Here is a 16,979-nt window from a genome sequence, read left to right as displayed (position 1 = left end):
AACCCTAAACCCTTTCCCGTCCCGTTTTAGGATACCCGGTTCCCTCGGAATGGGGTTCACCCTTCCCCTTTTAGGGCTCAGTTTACGGTTCCCGTTTCGATAAGAAGAGAAAGGGTTTGGGGTTGGATTAGGCGGACCCGCGTTAGCGGGCTGCCTAATCCAACCCTAAACCCTTTCCCGTCCCGTTTTAGGATACCTGCCTCCCGTTTAATCCTTTTTACCTACTAGGTACGTTTTGAAATAGTCTTAGATTCGTTTTACATATATTGTGGGTATGTTTCGTCTATATAACCCATTCCCGGTAACAAGGGAAAGGGTTTAGGGTTGGATTAGGCGGACCCGCATTAGCGGTCCGCCTAATCCAACCTAAACCCTTTTCCGTCCCGTTTTAGGATACCCCATCCCCTCGGAGAGGGGTTCACCCTTCCTCTTTTAGGGCTCAGTTTACGGTTCCCGTTTCGATAACAAGGGAAAGGGTTTAGGGTTGGATTAGGCGGACCCGTGTTAGCGGGCTTCCTAATCCAACCCTAAACCCTTTTCCGTCCCGTTTAAGGATACCCTCCCCCCGTTTAATCCCTTTTACGTATTAGGTACGTTTCGAAATAGTCTTAGGTTCGTTTTACATATATTGTGGGTACGTTTCGTCTAAATAACCCATTCCCGATAATAAGGGAAAGGGTTCAGGGTTGTATTAGGCGGACCCGCATTAGTGGTCCGCCTAATCTAACCCTAAACCCTTTCCCGTCTGGTTTTAGGATACCCGGTCCCCTCGGAAAGGGGTTCACCCTTCCCCTTTTAGGGCTCAGTTTACGGTTCCCGTTTCGATAACAAGGGAAAGGGTTTACGCGGTCCGCCTAATCCAATCCTAAACCCTTTCCCGTCCCGTTTTAGGATACCCGCTCCCCGTTTAATCTCCTTTACGTACTAGGTACGTTTCGAAATAGTCTTAGGTTCGTTTTACATATGTTGTGGGTACGTTTCGTCTAAATAACCCATTCCCGATAACAAGGGAAAGGGTTTAGGGTTGGATTAGGCGGACCCGCGTTAGTGGTCCGCCTAATCCAACCCTAAACGCTTTCCCGTCCCGTTTTAGGATACCCGGTCCCCTCGGAAAGGGGTTCACCCTTCCCCTTCTAGGACTTTGTTTACGGTTCCCGTTTCGATAACAAGGAAAAGGGTTTAGGGTTGGATTAGGCGGACCCGCGTTAGCGGTCCGCCTAATCCAACCCTTTCCCGTCCCGTTTTAGGATACCCGCCCCCCGTTTAATCCCTTTTACGTACTAGGTACGTTTCGAAATAGTTTTAGGTTCGTTTTACATATATTGTGGGTACGTTTCGTCTAAATAACCCACTTCTGATAACAAGGGAAAAGGTTTAGGGTTTGATTAGGCGGACCCGCGTTAGCGGTCCGCCTAATCTAACCCTAAACCCTTTCTTGTCCCGTTTTAGGATACCCGGTCCCCTCGGAAAGTGGTTCACCCTTCCCATTTTAGGACTCATTTTACGGTTCCCGTTTCGATGTAAGGGAAAGGATTTAGGGTTGGATTAGGCGGACCCGCCTAACCCAACCCTAAACCCTTTCCCGTCCCGTTTTGGATACCCGCCCCACGTTTAATCCCTTTTACGTACTAGGTACGTTTCGAAATATTCTTAGGTTCGTTTTATATATATTGTAGGTTCGTTTCGTCTAATCCCTTTACGTACTCGGTACGTTTCGAAATAGTCTTAGGTTAGTTTTATATATATTGTAAGTTCGTTTCGTCTAATCCCTTTTACGTGCTAGTTATGTTTCGAAATAGTCTTAGGTTCGTTTTACATATATTGTGGGTACGTTTCGTCTAAATAACCCAGGTACGTTAAGTAACGACTTTAAATTACCAACTCAAAAGCTGGCATCTTAGGCAATGGTACAATTTATCCACCGAAAATGAGAATACTGATTCAAATTGAAACATAACTAATAGACGTTACAATATACGCCAACAACTAACATCAACAAAATACTATATTCATTCAAATTAAAGCTTCCTCCTACATTTGGACAGTAACAAATGTAACAAAATACAATATCAAGGTCCCTAAGCAAGACAAACTAACTCAGAAGCTCGCATCTTAGGCAATGGAACAATTTATCCACCGAAAATGAGAATACTGATTCAAACTCAAACATAACTAATAGAGGTCACAACATACGCCAACAGCTAACATCAACAAAATACAATATCCATTCAAATTAAAGCTTCCTCCTACATTTGGACATTAACAAAATACAATATCTTGTGTAGTCAACTGTTACACCCTTCTGCATACAATTGTTGCGCATCCCAGTCCACAAATGTTTCATTGACAATACCTACATCATCAAATCATGTAAAATATCATTAATACTTTGTATATATGCCCTCTTCCACTAATATGTAAATTTTAAAAAAACAAGCAAATAAAGTACCTGATTATGATTATGAGATTACTTGTTAGCAAGTTGACTCTGGCAATTTCTACTATCATGGCGTGCCATTTCCCCACAAGCACGACATTTTCTAAGAGGCTTAGCGTGCTCCTCCATTGCCTTTTATTTTTAAGAAGTCATACTTCTACCAGATCCCTTATTTTTTGCTTGATTTGGAGGAAGAATATGAGCTTTAGTAGGTATTTTAGACCCAAGAAGTGTCTCGATTTGAGTTTTCTTACTTTTTGACTTCCCACCACTACTTGAAATCATTAACTTCTCATTGAAACTCTGAAGCAATTCGAGTAACTCATTCTCCTTCTCCTCATCATCCTCCACAAGTGACACTGCAGTGAACACCCCTGACCATAATTCACTGATAGTGTTTTGTCTTGTGTCAATTAACGCACAATCAGCTTCTAAGGACGTCCCTACAACATTAAACATAGGACGAAATGTTGCATAATTGCTCCACCTCGGCAATAGATATTCAGAAGGTATTTCATCAAACCCCTTATTATGCAACACCCATACACAATGTCTACAAAGTATCCCAAATCTCTGAAACCTCTTGCATGAATACACAAAAGTTTTCCCATCAACATCAACTTCATAGACTTTCTTGCTCTCACGATCCATAACAAATAAATGCTCCACGTCACTTTCCTTCGTGCTTTTGTTGGCCTCATTACAAGAGTAGCATGCACCTTTTAACTCTTCTTGAAAATCATAAAACACCGGTGGTGTGTAAAATTCAGCACACTTCTTTTCTATAGAAAGGGGAGTTAACAAGATAGGAGAAGAGTTTTTAGAATCAGCAGTTAGCTTAGAATACTTCCAGCGTTGAGCATCCCTTGCTGACTGGAAGCGCATCCAAAACTGAACAAGTGACAGGTTGGGGTTGGTGAAGTTGCCGAAGAAACTATACTCTGATTCTGACCTTGAAGTTGTCCTCAGAAGCCCACCCATATATGTTTCCCGAAAATATGCAGGAATCCATAATTTGCGGTCCTCAAACATGGATTTCAGCCACTCATTTCCAGTCAAATCATGTTTTTCCATAATTGAACACCAGCTCGACTCAAATTCAGTTGGCTCAATATCTTCATTCCAAACAATAGAACTTATTTCTTTTAGAAAGTTTATGTCTTTGTAAATGGTTGAACCAACTTTGTCAGGCAATTTTTTCATGATATGCCACATACAGAATCTGTGTGTTGTGTTGCCTGAAAACACATTTTTAACCCCACTTTAATACCAGACATTGGTCAAGAATAAGAGTAGTAGGATAACACCCACCCATTGCCTTCATAAAATTGTCAAAAAGCCAGGTAAAAGACTCTTCATTCTCCCGCATTATCAAACCAAACGCATAAAAAGTGACACATTTTTTATGGTTGTCAACCCCGTAAAAGGACAAAACACCATACGATATTCATTAAAATCGAATGTGGTGTCAAAAGACACAGAATCACCAAAGAGTGCATAGTTCTTAATTGCAATTGGATCATTAAAACCTTAGTGAGTCTTTTGTCCTCATCAACATCAAAATCAAAGTAAAATGAGGGACACCTAGCTCTTTTTTGCATGAAGCCCTCTATCAGCATTTCCGCATCATATTCTTTGATGTATTTCTTTACATCCCTTGAAAAATTCTTAAAATCTTCTAAGGAAGCCCCTACGTTTTTATATCTCCTAACATACTCTTTAAACATTCGAAATGTCTTCACAGGCCCCTTGTTAACACGTGAGTTATCCATTATCATTTTCTTATGCACAAGGTTGAGCTTCCTAAATGACTTTAAGTGAATCATTCTGGCTGGAGTTACCATTGCATGTGAGTGCACCTCGATAAATTCATACACCTCATACTCACCAGTAGGAAGTCTCTTAAACTTAATCTTGGCAGCACACCCAACTCTTGTTATTGCCCTCCTCCTTTTTTGCCCACCATGTTGCCTATTACCTTCTTTGTTACACACACAGCACTTATGTGTAGTAACTCCGTCAATGATTTTACTTGAATCCAATCTCGGACTAAAGCCACAAGCTTTGGCATATGCTTTGTAGAAATCCAAGCCTTACTCCAAATTCTCAAATTTCATTCCAACAAATGGTTTAAGCTCTTCTGAACAATGAGGCACTCCGTGAATCTCACTACTAGAAACAACTTCCGGGCTATCTGGAACACTCAAATTAACAACAATTACTTATAAACTGCCGTCTTGCTTCATGCTAACAAAATGCAATAAATAAAACTAAATGATTTACCTGGCACATCATTCGCTAATGGCACATCATTCACTAATAATTGATCTGGACAATTAGTAAGCAATAATATATCTTCTTCTGGATTTGTTGAAATATCCATGTCATTAGTATCACCAACTATAGTCAGTAAACAACGAATGGCCAAATGAGCACTTATTCGCTAATAATTTTGAAAAATGATGATTGTCCTAGCTCTAACTAATGTAATTCAACAGCTAAAATTGTCACAAGGGAAAGGGTATTAGGAAAAGTAACGAGGGAAAGTGTACGAAACAACAAAATTGCCAACATTGTCATATAAACAGGCAAACACCTAACTTTAACAATCAATCAAATAATCAATTGTTCAATTAACACAGCAAAAAAAATTAAAATTTCGTATGTGTCATGTCTATTCATGAACCCAGTTCTTACACACAACCAATCTAAGCCCAGGTGACCCTTTACAGTACAACAATCTAATATCAGAAGTAACATCAAATCCTCTACCAATTGCTTGAATTGCATTACATCAAGTTGTTAATAATGCATCATAATTTCCACATTTTGTTAATGGGTTTTCCATTAATTAACAAGATTTATGCAAATAAAGTTTTGATCTTTTTTAGGATTTGGGATTAGCAAAATTCAGATTTTTGCTGAATTTTTGAGTTTTATTTGTGGGATTTTATTAAAAAAGTGTGGACTGTGAAAATGAAGGGAGATTTTGTCTAAAGTGTGAAGCTTTTGACTGTAATAATAACCAACTTATCATGAACCCAGTTCTTACTCACTTAAGAACCATGAAACCCCAAAAGCGTTTGCGCTCCTCAAAGGTTGATAGGTTGAGTGAGATGCCTAATCAAATTGTTCGCAGTCGTATTTTGAAATATTCGACCAAATTTAGTTCAACAATCAACAACATATAGATTAAACCTTAACCTAAAACAATAATCGCTCCAAATTCATCTTGAAATTGTTCAATTAAATCACAGAAAACATGATCAATTAAACATACATTAACCTTAACCTAAAGAATTTTTCAAGTAATTCACACAACGATTGTTCGCAGTTGTATTCGGAAACATTCGATCAAATTCAATTCAACTTATCAACAACATATCGCTTCAATTAAATCACTCCGAATTGTTCAAATAACATCTCCTAGAACAACAATCGATCAAATTAAATTAAATTCATCAATCAACAACATATACATCAACATCAACCTCAACCTAATAAGAAAAATTGTTTCAAATTCATCTTAATCAATCAAACAAATCAAACCTTATAAAATGCAGAATCAATGCAAAAAGAGTGAAAGAATTCATACCATCTACCATTTGGGAATCATCTTCATCATTTACGGTTTCAGTTACTAAGGCATGTTCTTGAGTACAAACATCTGCAATTAAAATCACAATAGTATCTTAGTAAGTGTATCTAAAAATCTGCAATTAAAATGTTCATCGCACAAAAAAATGAAGAATTCGTACCTGAAGTTGAAGAACAATTGGTTGAGACTGTTACCATCTTTGAAGAATTTAACCCAATTGAAACCCTAAAAAAACGATTTGAATTTTTTGGTTATTACAAACCCTAATTTATCAAACAATTTGAAATTTCTGCATAAAATTAACCTCTTAAACTACTCTACAATCCATATATGTGCATTGATCTAAAATACCAAACCAATTAAATGTAAAATTTTCAATTAAATTATTTTATGAAAAAATAACAGTAATTGAAGCTAACCTTGTTTGATGAATTAATGATGAGCTGAATGTTGTAAATCTAGAAGCTTGTTTCGTAGAGGATAGTGATGGTAGAAACTAGTTTAGCAAGAAGAGAATCGCGAGAGGTTGAAGAAGAAAACCATGGAAGCTGTTCTTCTTTTGTGGAAGAAGATAGAAGCGCGTAAGAAGATAACGATGTATAATGGGTTGGTTCGTATTTGGTTGCATCGTAAGTTAGTTCGCACGGATCCCGCCCCTATATATATATATATATATATATATATATATATATATATATATATATATATATATATATATATATATATATATATATATATATATGTATATATATGTATATATATGTATATATATTATCATAGTTGTAGAGGCAAGACCAAAACATGAGGACAGACGGAACACTCAATTCCACGGAACAAAGCACACAAATATTTCGAGATCGACACATATTAAAAACCAAATTTAAAAATTCTACTCATATACACTGTCTCAAATATACTATTCCAGTTTTTAATCTAACCATACAATAAAATTGTCCCAGTTCCATATAAGTGCATAAGAACCGTTAATTTACGATAAAGTCGAAATTCATTAATAGTCAACATCCAGATAGGCCTGAGGGTACCAATACTAAATAAGTTTTTCTTTACTCTTTCTTTTTATTTAATTCTTTTATTTTGTCTCTTATTTAGTTTCTCTATTTTATTATAATTTGTATAGCTAACTTTCTTTTCTTTATCTTAATTTCGTCAAATATATAATATTATACTCCCTCCATTCAACTCCACACTACACTTAACCTTTTTACACAAGTTTTAAGAACAACTTAAACAATGAATAAAAGGACATCTACTTGTGCAAAAATCTGCTTTATTAGTGAAAAGTGTTTTGTATTAAGAAACTAATTAGGTGGTAAAATTCCCACCAAAAATTACAACACTTCAAAAACCTCACCAAATGGGTTGTGTTTGAGAGTTTCCCCCAAAAAAAACATCATGTCCAAAGGTGGGTCCTTTAGAACTAGATAAACCTTCCCTAAATAATTACATACTCACACAAAATTTTAGATGAATAGAAATTACACACTACACTTGCTGAGTTTATTTAAGCCAAAAAAAATTACAGAGTGAGGTAAAATCTTACACACCATTAAGGCAAAATTACATAACCTAAACCAAAAAATTACAGCAATGGGAGCCAAGTGCCTCTCTGAAGATGGAAGGCATGAAGTTGGAATCTATCTACTTCAACGATCGCACAATGGCAAGATATGACGAGGTGTTATGAGAGAAGAAGCCACCAAATGGAGTATCAGCACAAGATTAGTCGGTAACATCTGGAAACTAGCTAGTAAACCAAGGTTAGTGGGACAAAAGTTTGATGTCAAAAGCAAGAGAATGGGTAACCATAGCAGGAAAAGAATTTTACCTGATGTAGAGTTCATAAAAACCATTGATGTTGAACTCAGGGATACCATGTACAGAGTTTCAAAAGCTACCGGTGTGTCTGTTGGGACAGTTCATTCATGGATTAAAGTGGGCTTACTTAAACCTCATTCAAGCCCATGACATCCCCAACTTAATGAAGCAAACAAAATTTAAAGACTAAAGCATGCATTAAAATCATTAGTCATTGAAGAAGTTCAACAAGATGCATTAGACCTTAATGTCATACCAGCCACTGAAATAAAATTCAGTGAGATGAGCCACATTATCCATATGGATGAGAAGTGGTTTTTATCACATATGACAACAAAAAAATTTATCTGGTCAGCGGAGAGGAACTTCCATACAGAAGTGTTCAATCAAAGAGGTACATCACCAAAGTGATGTTCATGTGTGTAGTTAGTAGGCCCATAAACTCACAAGAAGGAGAGCTATTGTTTGATGGGAAAATATGAATGTTCCCTTTCACAAAACAGCAACCAGCAGCAAGAGCAAGCAGAAACAGACCAAGGGGGACTTTGGAGACCAAATCAATTGACTCAATTACAAAGGAAGTCACAACAGCTTGCATTATTCAACATGTTACACCAGCTATTAAGAGTAAATGGCAAGAAGGAGTAAGTAAACACATTCTTATACAACAAGATAATGCAAGGCCACATATTAAAAATAATGAACCTGAATTTATGGCTGTTGCAAACACAGATGGTTTCAATATTGAGTTGGTTTTCCAACCTCCTAACTCACCTGATTTGAACACAAATGACCTTGGGTATTTCAAAGCCTTACAGTCATTACAAGCAACAAAGAAAGCAAATTCAGTAGATGAACTTGTGAACTCAGTTATGTAAGCTTTCAATGATTACAGTCCAACAAAACTGCACCATATTTTCTTAACATTGCAATCAGTAATGGTGGAAGTGATGAAAGTTAAGGGTCATAATAATTTTTCAATCCCCCATATGGGGAAGGATCATCTTGAAGCCATTGGGGAGTTGCCAAGAAATTTAATGGTTAATGAAGAATTAGTTAGAGAATGCATTAAATATTTGCAAGAGATAGGGCAAGCACAGGGTTTAGAGTACCTAATTACTCAATTAGGATACAATGTTCAGCCTATGGTAGTTTAGGTAATCTGAAGAATGTATTACAATGTTTTATGTTTTGAAAAATTGATTACAGTATAAACATTTTCTTAGTTCAAAAAATGTTTAATTTGTAATCACATTTTGATCAATAAAATGTATGAAAGATTAATGAAGTGTTAAGTAATGCAATGTTTATCAAATTTTATAACAGTCTAATGAGTTTGTAATCCCATTTTATAACAGTCTAATGACATTGCAGAGTTACATCAACTCTCAGGCCTAAATGGCCTCATTATTGAGTTGTGTCGAGTCCTACTAAGGCCTCCTAAACACACCAAATATGGTAGACCATGATGAGTACATCAATTCAAATGAGATAGCACACACACCAATAAATTGGTAGACTATGTGGTGCTCTCAGTAGTTATATAAAATGGCCTAGTCTTATTAGGGTGGGTTCATTAAGGGAATACAGAGTGAGGCAACAAATCAGAAATGTGAAGTGTGGAGTTTAATGTATAGATGCTCTCAAACCAGTAAAGTATATCATCACTGAGCTACATCTCACTCCAACAACAACAAATTGACATTGAGTTGTGTCATGTAATAGGGCCTCCTACACACACACCAAGTAACTTGGTATACCATGTGCTGGCATCATAACACACACAACAAGCTCTCAAACCAGTAAGGTATTATCATCACTGAGCCACATCTCAGTCTAAAATATGGACCATCATTGATGTACACACAACAATAGCAAACTGACATCAACTCTCAGGCCTAAATGGCCTCATCATTGAGTTGTGTCAGGTACTAAGGCCTCCTACACACATACCAAGTAAGGTAAACTATGCAAACACCATGAATACAAATGACTTAGCACTGCACACACACCAAATATTTGGTAGACCATGCTCAGTACATGAATACAAATGGCTTACAGAAGACACCTATAACTTGGTAGACCATGTGGTGGCCTTACTACCTTGAATCAATGGCCACCTACCTAATGTAAATAGAATAAGCTCTCAAACCATTAAGGGTTTATCATCACTGAGCCACCTCTCAGTCCAATATGGACCTTCACTGAGGTACACAGAACAATAATAAACATTAAATAACCAAAAGCAATGACAAGTACAGAAGCCACCATAAACTAACAAGAACATAATCAACCAACTACAACACCCAACTGAACTCAAACAACAATATACCATCAACTAGTAGACAAAGCCTAAAACAAAAAAAAAGAGGCAATTTAACAGTAGCAAAACAGAGGCAATTTACCAGTAGCAATATAGGCAAGTTAAGGACTAATCAAAACAGGGGCAATTTACCAGAAGCAATAGATGCAATTTACCAGTAAGAACAGAGGCATGACAACAACTAAAAAACTTATACCACAACTAAAAATTACAGCAAACATGCCCAAACAGATAGCAGAATATGTAATGGAGTAGCAATAGACTATAAAAAAAAGCATAAAAGTAAATCAGTCAGAATTATACCTCCCTATTTAGACGATTTATTGAGTATTGCCAAGAATCTCTCCTCATACTGTCTCATTCCAAATGAGCTTCGTGTTTCAGGGAGTGGCTCAAATTTTTCAGGCGATTTCCCAGAAGATGTACAACCATCATCAACCCGTTTTCTCTTTTCAAGTTTTGCTAAGAATCTGTTAGTATAGCTCTAGAATTTAATGGTGCTATTTGATTCAGGAGCAGAATCAACGTCTTTAACATTTTACCCACCAGATCTGCAACCATCATTAACATCGGAAATGTCATCGTACTCAGGAACCCCATCTTTAGGCTCAGGAACCACATACGAAGAGCAAGCGTCATCAAACTCAGTTTCACCAACCTGAGTGCCTAAATCAGACGGTGATAGTGATTCAAGGACAATCGGGTAAAAAGGTGCTGAGATCTGGCCTGGCGATTCTTCTCCTTCATCAACATCAGATGACCCAAGCCTATACCAATCGAGAACACACTGAAGACACTCTTGGCCGCAGTTTGCATGCGGAGGAGCCATAAGTTTGTGAAGATACAACGAATACAAGAGTAAATATAAGATGATGATTCTCAGAAAAACAATAAGGTTCTTTCAGAAAAGAGGGAGATGTTATTAGGAGATGAAGATATTGTAAAATGGCGAGATGTTACAGAGAAGGAGACGAGATCCAGAGAGATGGAGAAGAGGAAGGCGGCAGTGTGAGAGAGAGATGGACTTAGGGTTTGTGAGAGAAAGATCTAGAGAGTAAGGTTTTGAAGACGGTTGGTGGAAATTGGGAGGAAATGAGATAATGAAGACGGGTTGGTGGGTGATGGGATGAAATGAATGAAAAATTGAATGTTAATTTTGGGTTGGTTCAATAATTTTGGAGGGAGTCATTAGTAAATGGATTGGGTTAGGGGATATTTAATTGGGCTGGTGAGTGATTAGGGTGAGTTTTGAGTGATAAATATAATGGGCCTTCAATGGCATATTGTGTAAATATGTGGTTTTTGTTAGGATAGAGTTGTCATTTTTTTTCTTTTATAGAAAGGTGTAGTGTGGAGTTGAATGGATGAATATGGTATAAGTATAGTGTGGAGTTGAATAGAGGGAGTAAGTAAATAGTAAAGGCCGTCAGTTTGATGGGCGATCTGGGTGCCTAACACCTTCTCTAATCGTACCTTTACCCCTGAATCCGCAATCTTTGGTTCAGACCGGAGTGACATATCAATCCCCATTCCAGGGATCAAAAGGGGCTTTTTCTGTTAAACTTATTTTTGTATGTTTTTTTATAAAACCTACTGGCGACTCCTCCATATTATTTATTTCAAAAAGGGAGATTTTTTCAGGAATCTCACAGTGGCGACTCCGCTGAGGACTTAATAAGTGGGTAAGACTTGAAATTTATTTTTAATATTATATAATTGACTTTTTTTATTTGTAATAAATACGAGAACCGTGTGTTTGTTATGAATCATATTCACCTCTTAACCATACCATGCGTCAAATTTCAATTAACTTGGTCGTCGCATCCGTTGTGCACAATAGTTTGAGAAAAGCAATTTATAACAAGGATTAAATAAGCCAAACTTAGTGGTTTTACATGGTATCGGTCGTGCATGCTACTATGCTAGTACTGTTTTCTTTTGTGTATTACTAGATTATATTCTAACTTTTTCTCTTCGTGACTCCGTATCATTTTACTAATATGCAAGCATCAATGTTACGATCTATTTTCTGCACTATGTCTCCTTATATTCTCTGTTTTGTATATTATTCGAGAAAAAAAAGGTATAGGCTCTCCGTAAGTCAATATTATGTCATCTTAAGCTACCCTAATTCACACTCGGTAAAGTACGATGTATACTTAGAAGGTTCATTCGACTGACTAGGTCTTACACGTATTTTCCACCTCATGACGTCGTGTTTTGGCAACTCGCCTGGTCCATATGACTGGGTGAGCACAAAAGCGAGAGATACCCTCTGGTATTTTAATGTTCTGAGTACCCAGTTTCCAACCCGTAAACCTAACCAAAGCCCCCGTAGATCCTTTGTATAGGTCATGTTATCATGTGTGTCTTGTTTGTTAGTTTGATCGAGAGATAGAGAAGTGTATTAAGGGTAAATTGTGATTGATATTCATGAGGAGATTGATAGCCAATATATAATACAATAACAACTTATTGTTGACAACTAATGCCTAAGAATCAGGAAGATATATTGACTAATAATGGGTCAATATAACAAGCTGATATTTGGCCTAAAATATGGCTTCGGCGGAGGAGAGCGAAACAGTGTGTTGCTTTTTCGTCTTCCAAGAGACGGGTGAGTCCCCTAGAAAAGCAAACCAACAACGCGGAGCTTGACGGAGTCCATATAAAGATTTTTTTCAGACGACAAACCTTCCCATCATGGCCACGGCTGAAACCCGAAGGAAGTTTCTTGTATACCTCTTCATGCAGATCACCATGCAAGAAGGCGTTATGCACATCCATTTGATGTAGCTCCCAATTTTTTACGGAGGCAACGGCAAGAAAGGTACGGATGTTGACCATCTTAACAACCGGGGCAAATGTTTCCCCATAATCAAGTCCTTCTACTTGATGATTACCAAATACAACAAAACGGGCTTTCAACCGTTCAACGGAACCATCGAATTTATACTTAATTTTATAAACCCAACGACAACCAAGAGCTTTTTTATCGGGTGGTAAATCAGCTAATTCCCATGTCCCATTAGATTCAAGAGCATTAATTTCATCTTGCATAGCTTTACACCACCCCTCATCACGAACCGCAATATTAAAAGACGGAGGTTCAATGCATGCGGTTATAGCAGCAAGAAAGGTGCGATGCCTACTAGAAAATTTATTACAATTTACATAATTAGCTAAGGGGTGAAGAGTACCTGAGAGGGATGAGGGAGATTTTGGTGAACTTGATGGAGATGGATTGTTTGTTGTGTCGAGAATGTAACCGCGCAAACGTGAATTTGGAAATTTTAGCCTATGACCTCGGCCCAAATCAACAGGAGGCTCGACAACCGTTTCAGTAGCATAGGATCCGTCGGAAGCAGGAGTAAGGGTCTCAACAGAAGCCTCGGTGTTAGGTGATACGGATTCTGGAGTACGGGACCCGTCAACAATAATAGGGGACTCCGTATTTGGTGCGGGTATGGTGGGTGTAGTAGAAATTAATGGGTCTGAATCATGCTGGGAAGGTGGAGTATCATCCATATATATTAAATCATTAGGATCCATGAAAGTAGTGATGTCACCCGTCTCAGTGAAAGGAAAAGAATCCTCATAAAATGCCACATCCCGAGAATAAAATATCTCACCGGAATTAATATCAAATACTCTCCAACCTTTTTTATTGTGAGGGTATCCTAAAAAAATGCATTTACGACTCCTTGATGCAAATTTATCACCTTGAGTTTTTTGATTATGAACAAAACAAAGGCACCCAAAAACCCTCAAATTTGTATAAGACGGTTGGACTCCAAATAAGATTTTCATACGGAGTTTTATTATGAAGAATGGTCGAAGGTGTGCGATTAATTAAATGAGCAGCTGTAAGAACACACTCACCCCAAAATTTTGTGGGAAGATGACCTTGAAATAATAATGCCCGTGCCACATTAAGAATGTGACGGTGCTTACGCTCAACGCGCCCATTTCGTTGGGGCGTGCCGACACAGGAAGTTTGAAATTGTATACCCTGTTGTAAAAAAGTCAGCCATGTGATTAAACTCGCTCCCATTATCACTGCGCACCACCTTGACCTGTTTAGAAAACTGAGTCTGAACCATCGATAAAAAATGCATAAAGAAACCCGTAACTTCTGTTTTAGCAAGTAATAAATATACCCAGACGGAACGTGAACAATCATCCACAATGGTCAAAAAATATTTGGCACCACATGTAGAGGGAATACGATAAGGTCCCCAAAGATCACAATGTATCAATTGAAAAATTTCAGAAGCAATATTATCACTAGTATGAAAACTAGTTCGTGTCTGTTTAGCAAGATGGCATACATCACACGCCATATTATTATGAAAAGAAATTGCGCGAGCTAAAGGAATTAATTTAACCGTATGATCTCCCGGATGACCAAGTCGACGATGCCATAAATGGTACTCCCCTTCCGTGTTAACAGAATTCACCAAAGGAAGGGATTTTATTGAAGAAATTAGAAACAGTCCATCATTTAGTTCACCGGCTGCAATCATCATCCTCGTAGAACGGTCCTGTATAAGACAACGATCTTTAGTAAAATGCAAGACATAATCATAGTCAGCCGTTAATTGTGACACGGAGAGCAAGTTACGCGTCAAGTGAGGAACAAATAAAACCCGACGTAGAATTATTGTATCATTAATATAAACAGTACCCATTTTAGAGGCTAGTATTCGCTTCCCATTAGGCAAACCTACCGCCCGTGGTGGAATGACCATGGTGTCAGAAAACAAAGACAAGTCACTTGTGACATGATTAGAAGCACCAGTGTCTATAATCCAAGGAGTGCACGTACCAGACAATTGATCCGAGGAAGCAAGTGAGGCAGTCGTTTGAACCGCATTAGCATGAACGATGGGTTCTTGTTGAGAACCTGACCCACTTATGCTAGGTCCTGCCCCACCCCTGCTACGACGGAACTCGGCCAAAGTCCGAGGCCGACTTCCCCACCATTCCAGGAATTTGTTCAATTTAAAGAAACAGTTTTTAACGGCATGACCATTTACCTCGCAATGAGAACAGAACAACTTACGCTTCTCCATTTTGTCTGCCTCACGAATTGCTTTCTAGTCAGTCATAGTGCGCGGAGCCCCAGAAACAGCAAAAGCCGCCACATTAGTAACTTCAGTGGGTGGAGCATCGTCCTTAAGAAGACGCTCAGCCTGTAAAACCGCATGGTACCCGCGATTGAGGGAAGGCAGGGGAACCAATTGAAACTGTTGATTCCTAAGAGAGCCGTATAAGCTACGATCGAGACCCATAAAAAATTGATGGAGTCTCTCGTTATCTTGCCGTTTAATCGCATTAGACGATATATCACACAAACAACGACCACACTTACAAGCAAAAGGAGGCTCGTGAATAGCGAGAGCATCCCAAAGAGTCTTTAATTTGCCATAATATTCAGTTACAGACATACCTTTGAGTTGCTTGCAATTACCGAGATCCGTCTTGAGCGAATGAATAGAAGTGCCATCAATTACAGCAAACCGTTCTTCTAATTCTCTCCACAAGACAGAAGCATCTTCAACCAAGGGGACGCTGGAAAGAACAGAGGGTTTGATCATATTACGAATCCAACGAACCACTGTACAATGAACGACCTCCCATTGTTCGAGCATCTTTGCTTCAGTCGGTTTTTGGATAGAGCCGTCACAAAACCCGAATTTGCGACGGGATTTGAGCGACATCCGAATATCACGACTCCAATCTTCATAATTGGAACTCGTCAGAGAAATACTAGAGATTTTAATCCCTGGAATATCATGGGAACCAAGGTAAAAAGGAGATAAAGGATCGATTTTGAATTCGGGGGTAGTGATTAGAGGTTGTTCACTGGGGTTGTTCAATGTCGTCACCAGCCATGGTGATTGATTAATTTGATTTTTTTTTATTTTTTTTGAAAGGCAATTTTAGAATTTGTAAGAAAAAATTATCTGGCTCGATACCATGTTAGTTTGATCGAGAGACAGAGAAGTGTATTAAGGGTAAATTGTGATTGATATTCATGAGGAGATTGATAGCCAATATATAATGCAATAACAACTTATTATTGATAACTAATGCCTAAGAATCAGGAAGATATATTGACTAATAATGGGTCAATATATCAAGCTGATATTTGGCCTAAAATATCTCATACAATATCGTCTAACATTGTTTGTTATAATATTTAATTCTAGGTATGGTCTTGTATCTGATTATACTGATCAACCCATAAGCGTTAAAAAAAAATAATAGATCTATGCACTCTTAGTATTAATAGGTTTTGTTTGCTTCTGTGATTGCGGATGGAAGATAGGCTTCGTCTATTTGTGTAGAATTAGTGTCAATAACAACTTTACAACTAACCCAATGTACACTACTAATATTACCTAGTGGCATATAGAATATCACCATTGCATCATGCATTTACTTCAGATCTCATAGTATAAAAGTATGTATTAGTGTCTAAGTTGTATATAGAGATCATCTAATATTGTCTTGTCTAAGTAGGAAAACATATTAAGATAACCACGTATATAAGGTAGAATGCATTAATAACTTCGTTACCTTAGTCATGCGTTAGCCGTCATACATATAGCATCTTAAGCATGTAAATTTCAGCAAATCTTTCCAGTTAACAAAAACTTTTTTGACTTGATGTATAAAATACGTTTTTTTTTTTTTTTTTTCCAAACAAAGGGGTCAATTTTTGCAATACTAGTAACCACAAACCAGTAGATGCATGCGTTAAAATTGTACGTGGGTCT

At 37.7% G+C, this 16,979-nt stretch overlaps 2 protein-coding genes across 2 annotated transcripts; both read right to left on the bottom strand.

Moving 5' to 3' along the window:
* Positions 1 to 2,285: 2,285 nt before the first annotated feature.
* Positions 2,286 to 6,232, bottom strand: LOC141632537 (protein FAR1-RELATED SEQUENCE 5-like). Its single transcript, XM_074445078.1, has 7 exons — positions 6,196 to 6,232; positions 6,033 to 6,104; positions 4,721 to 4,837; positions 4,535 to 4,631; positions 3,915 to 4,408; positions 2,593 to 3,675; positions 2,286 to 2,353 (listed from the first exon to the last, which is right to left on the bottom strand). Exons 1-7 carry the CDS (start codon positions 6,230 to 6,232, stop codon positions 2,286 to 2,288), a joined length of 1,968 nt encoding a protein of 655 aa, XP_074301179.1.
* Positions 6,233 to 15,293: 9,061 nt separating this feature from the next.
* Positions 15,294 to 16,638, bottom strand: LOC141632536 (uncharacterized). Its single transcript, XM_074445077.1, has 2 exons — positions 16,602 to 16,638; positions 15,294 to 15,982 (listed from the first exon to the last, which is right to left on the bottom strand). Exons 1-2 carry the CDS (start codon positions 16,636 to 16,638, stop codon positions 15,294 to 15,296), a joined length of 726 nt encoding a protein of 241 aa, XP_074301178.1.
* Between the last annotated feature and the right edge of the window lie 341 nt (positions 16,639 to 16,979).

The sequence above is a fragment of the Silene latifolia genome, chromosome Y (genome assembly GCF_048544455.1).
Source record: "Silene latifolia isolate original U9 population chromosome Y, ASM4854445v1, whole genome shotgun sequence".
NCBI classification, from domain to species: Eukaryota; Viridiplantae; Streptophyta; class Magnoliopsida; order Caryophyllales; family Caryophyllaceae; genus Silene; species Silene latifolia.
The sequence above is the reverse complement of the archived record's forward strand: the minus strand, read 5'-3'. Positions and strand labels throughout refer to the sequence as shown.

Coding starts and splice junctions, on each gene's coding strand:
- LOC141632537 (XM_074445078.1), bottom strand. CDS start 6,232: ATGGTAACAGTCTCAACCAATTGTTCTTCAACTTCAG. Junction 6,105..6,195: donor CAATTGTTCTTCAACTTCAG/GTACGAATTCTT, acceptor TTTTAATTGCAG/ATGTTTGTACTCAAGAACAT. Junction 4,409..4,534: donor ATGAAATTTGAGAATTTGGA/GTAAGGCTTGGA, acceptor AGAAGGTAATAG/GCAACATGGTGGGCAAAAAA.
- LOC141632536 (XM_074445077.1), bottom strand. CDS start 16,638: ATGCATGATGCAATGGTGATATTCTATATGCCACTAG. Junction 15,983..16,601: donor GATATTCTATATGCCACTAG/GTAATATTAGTA, acceptor ATGATATTCCAG/GGATTAAAATCTCTAGTATT.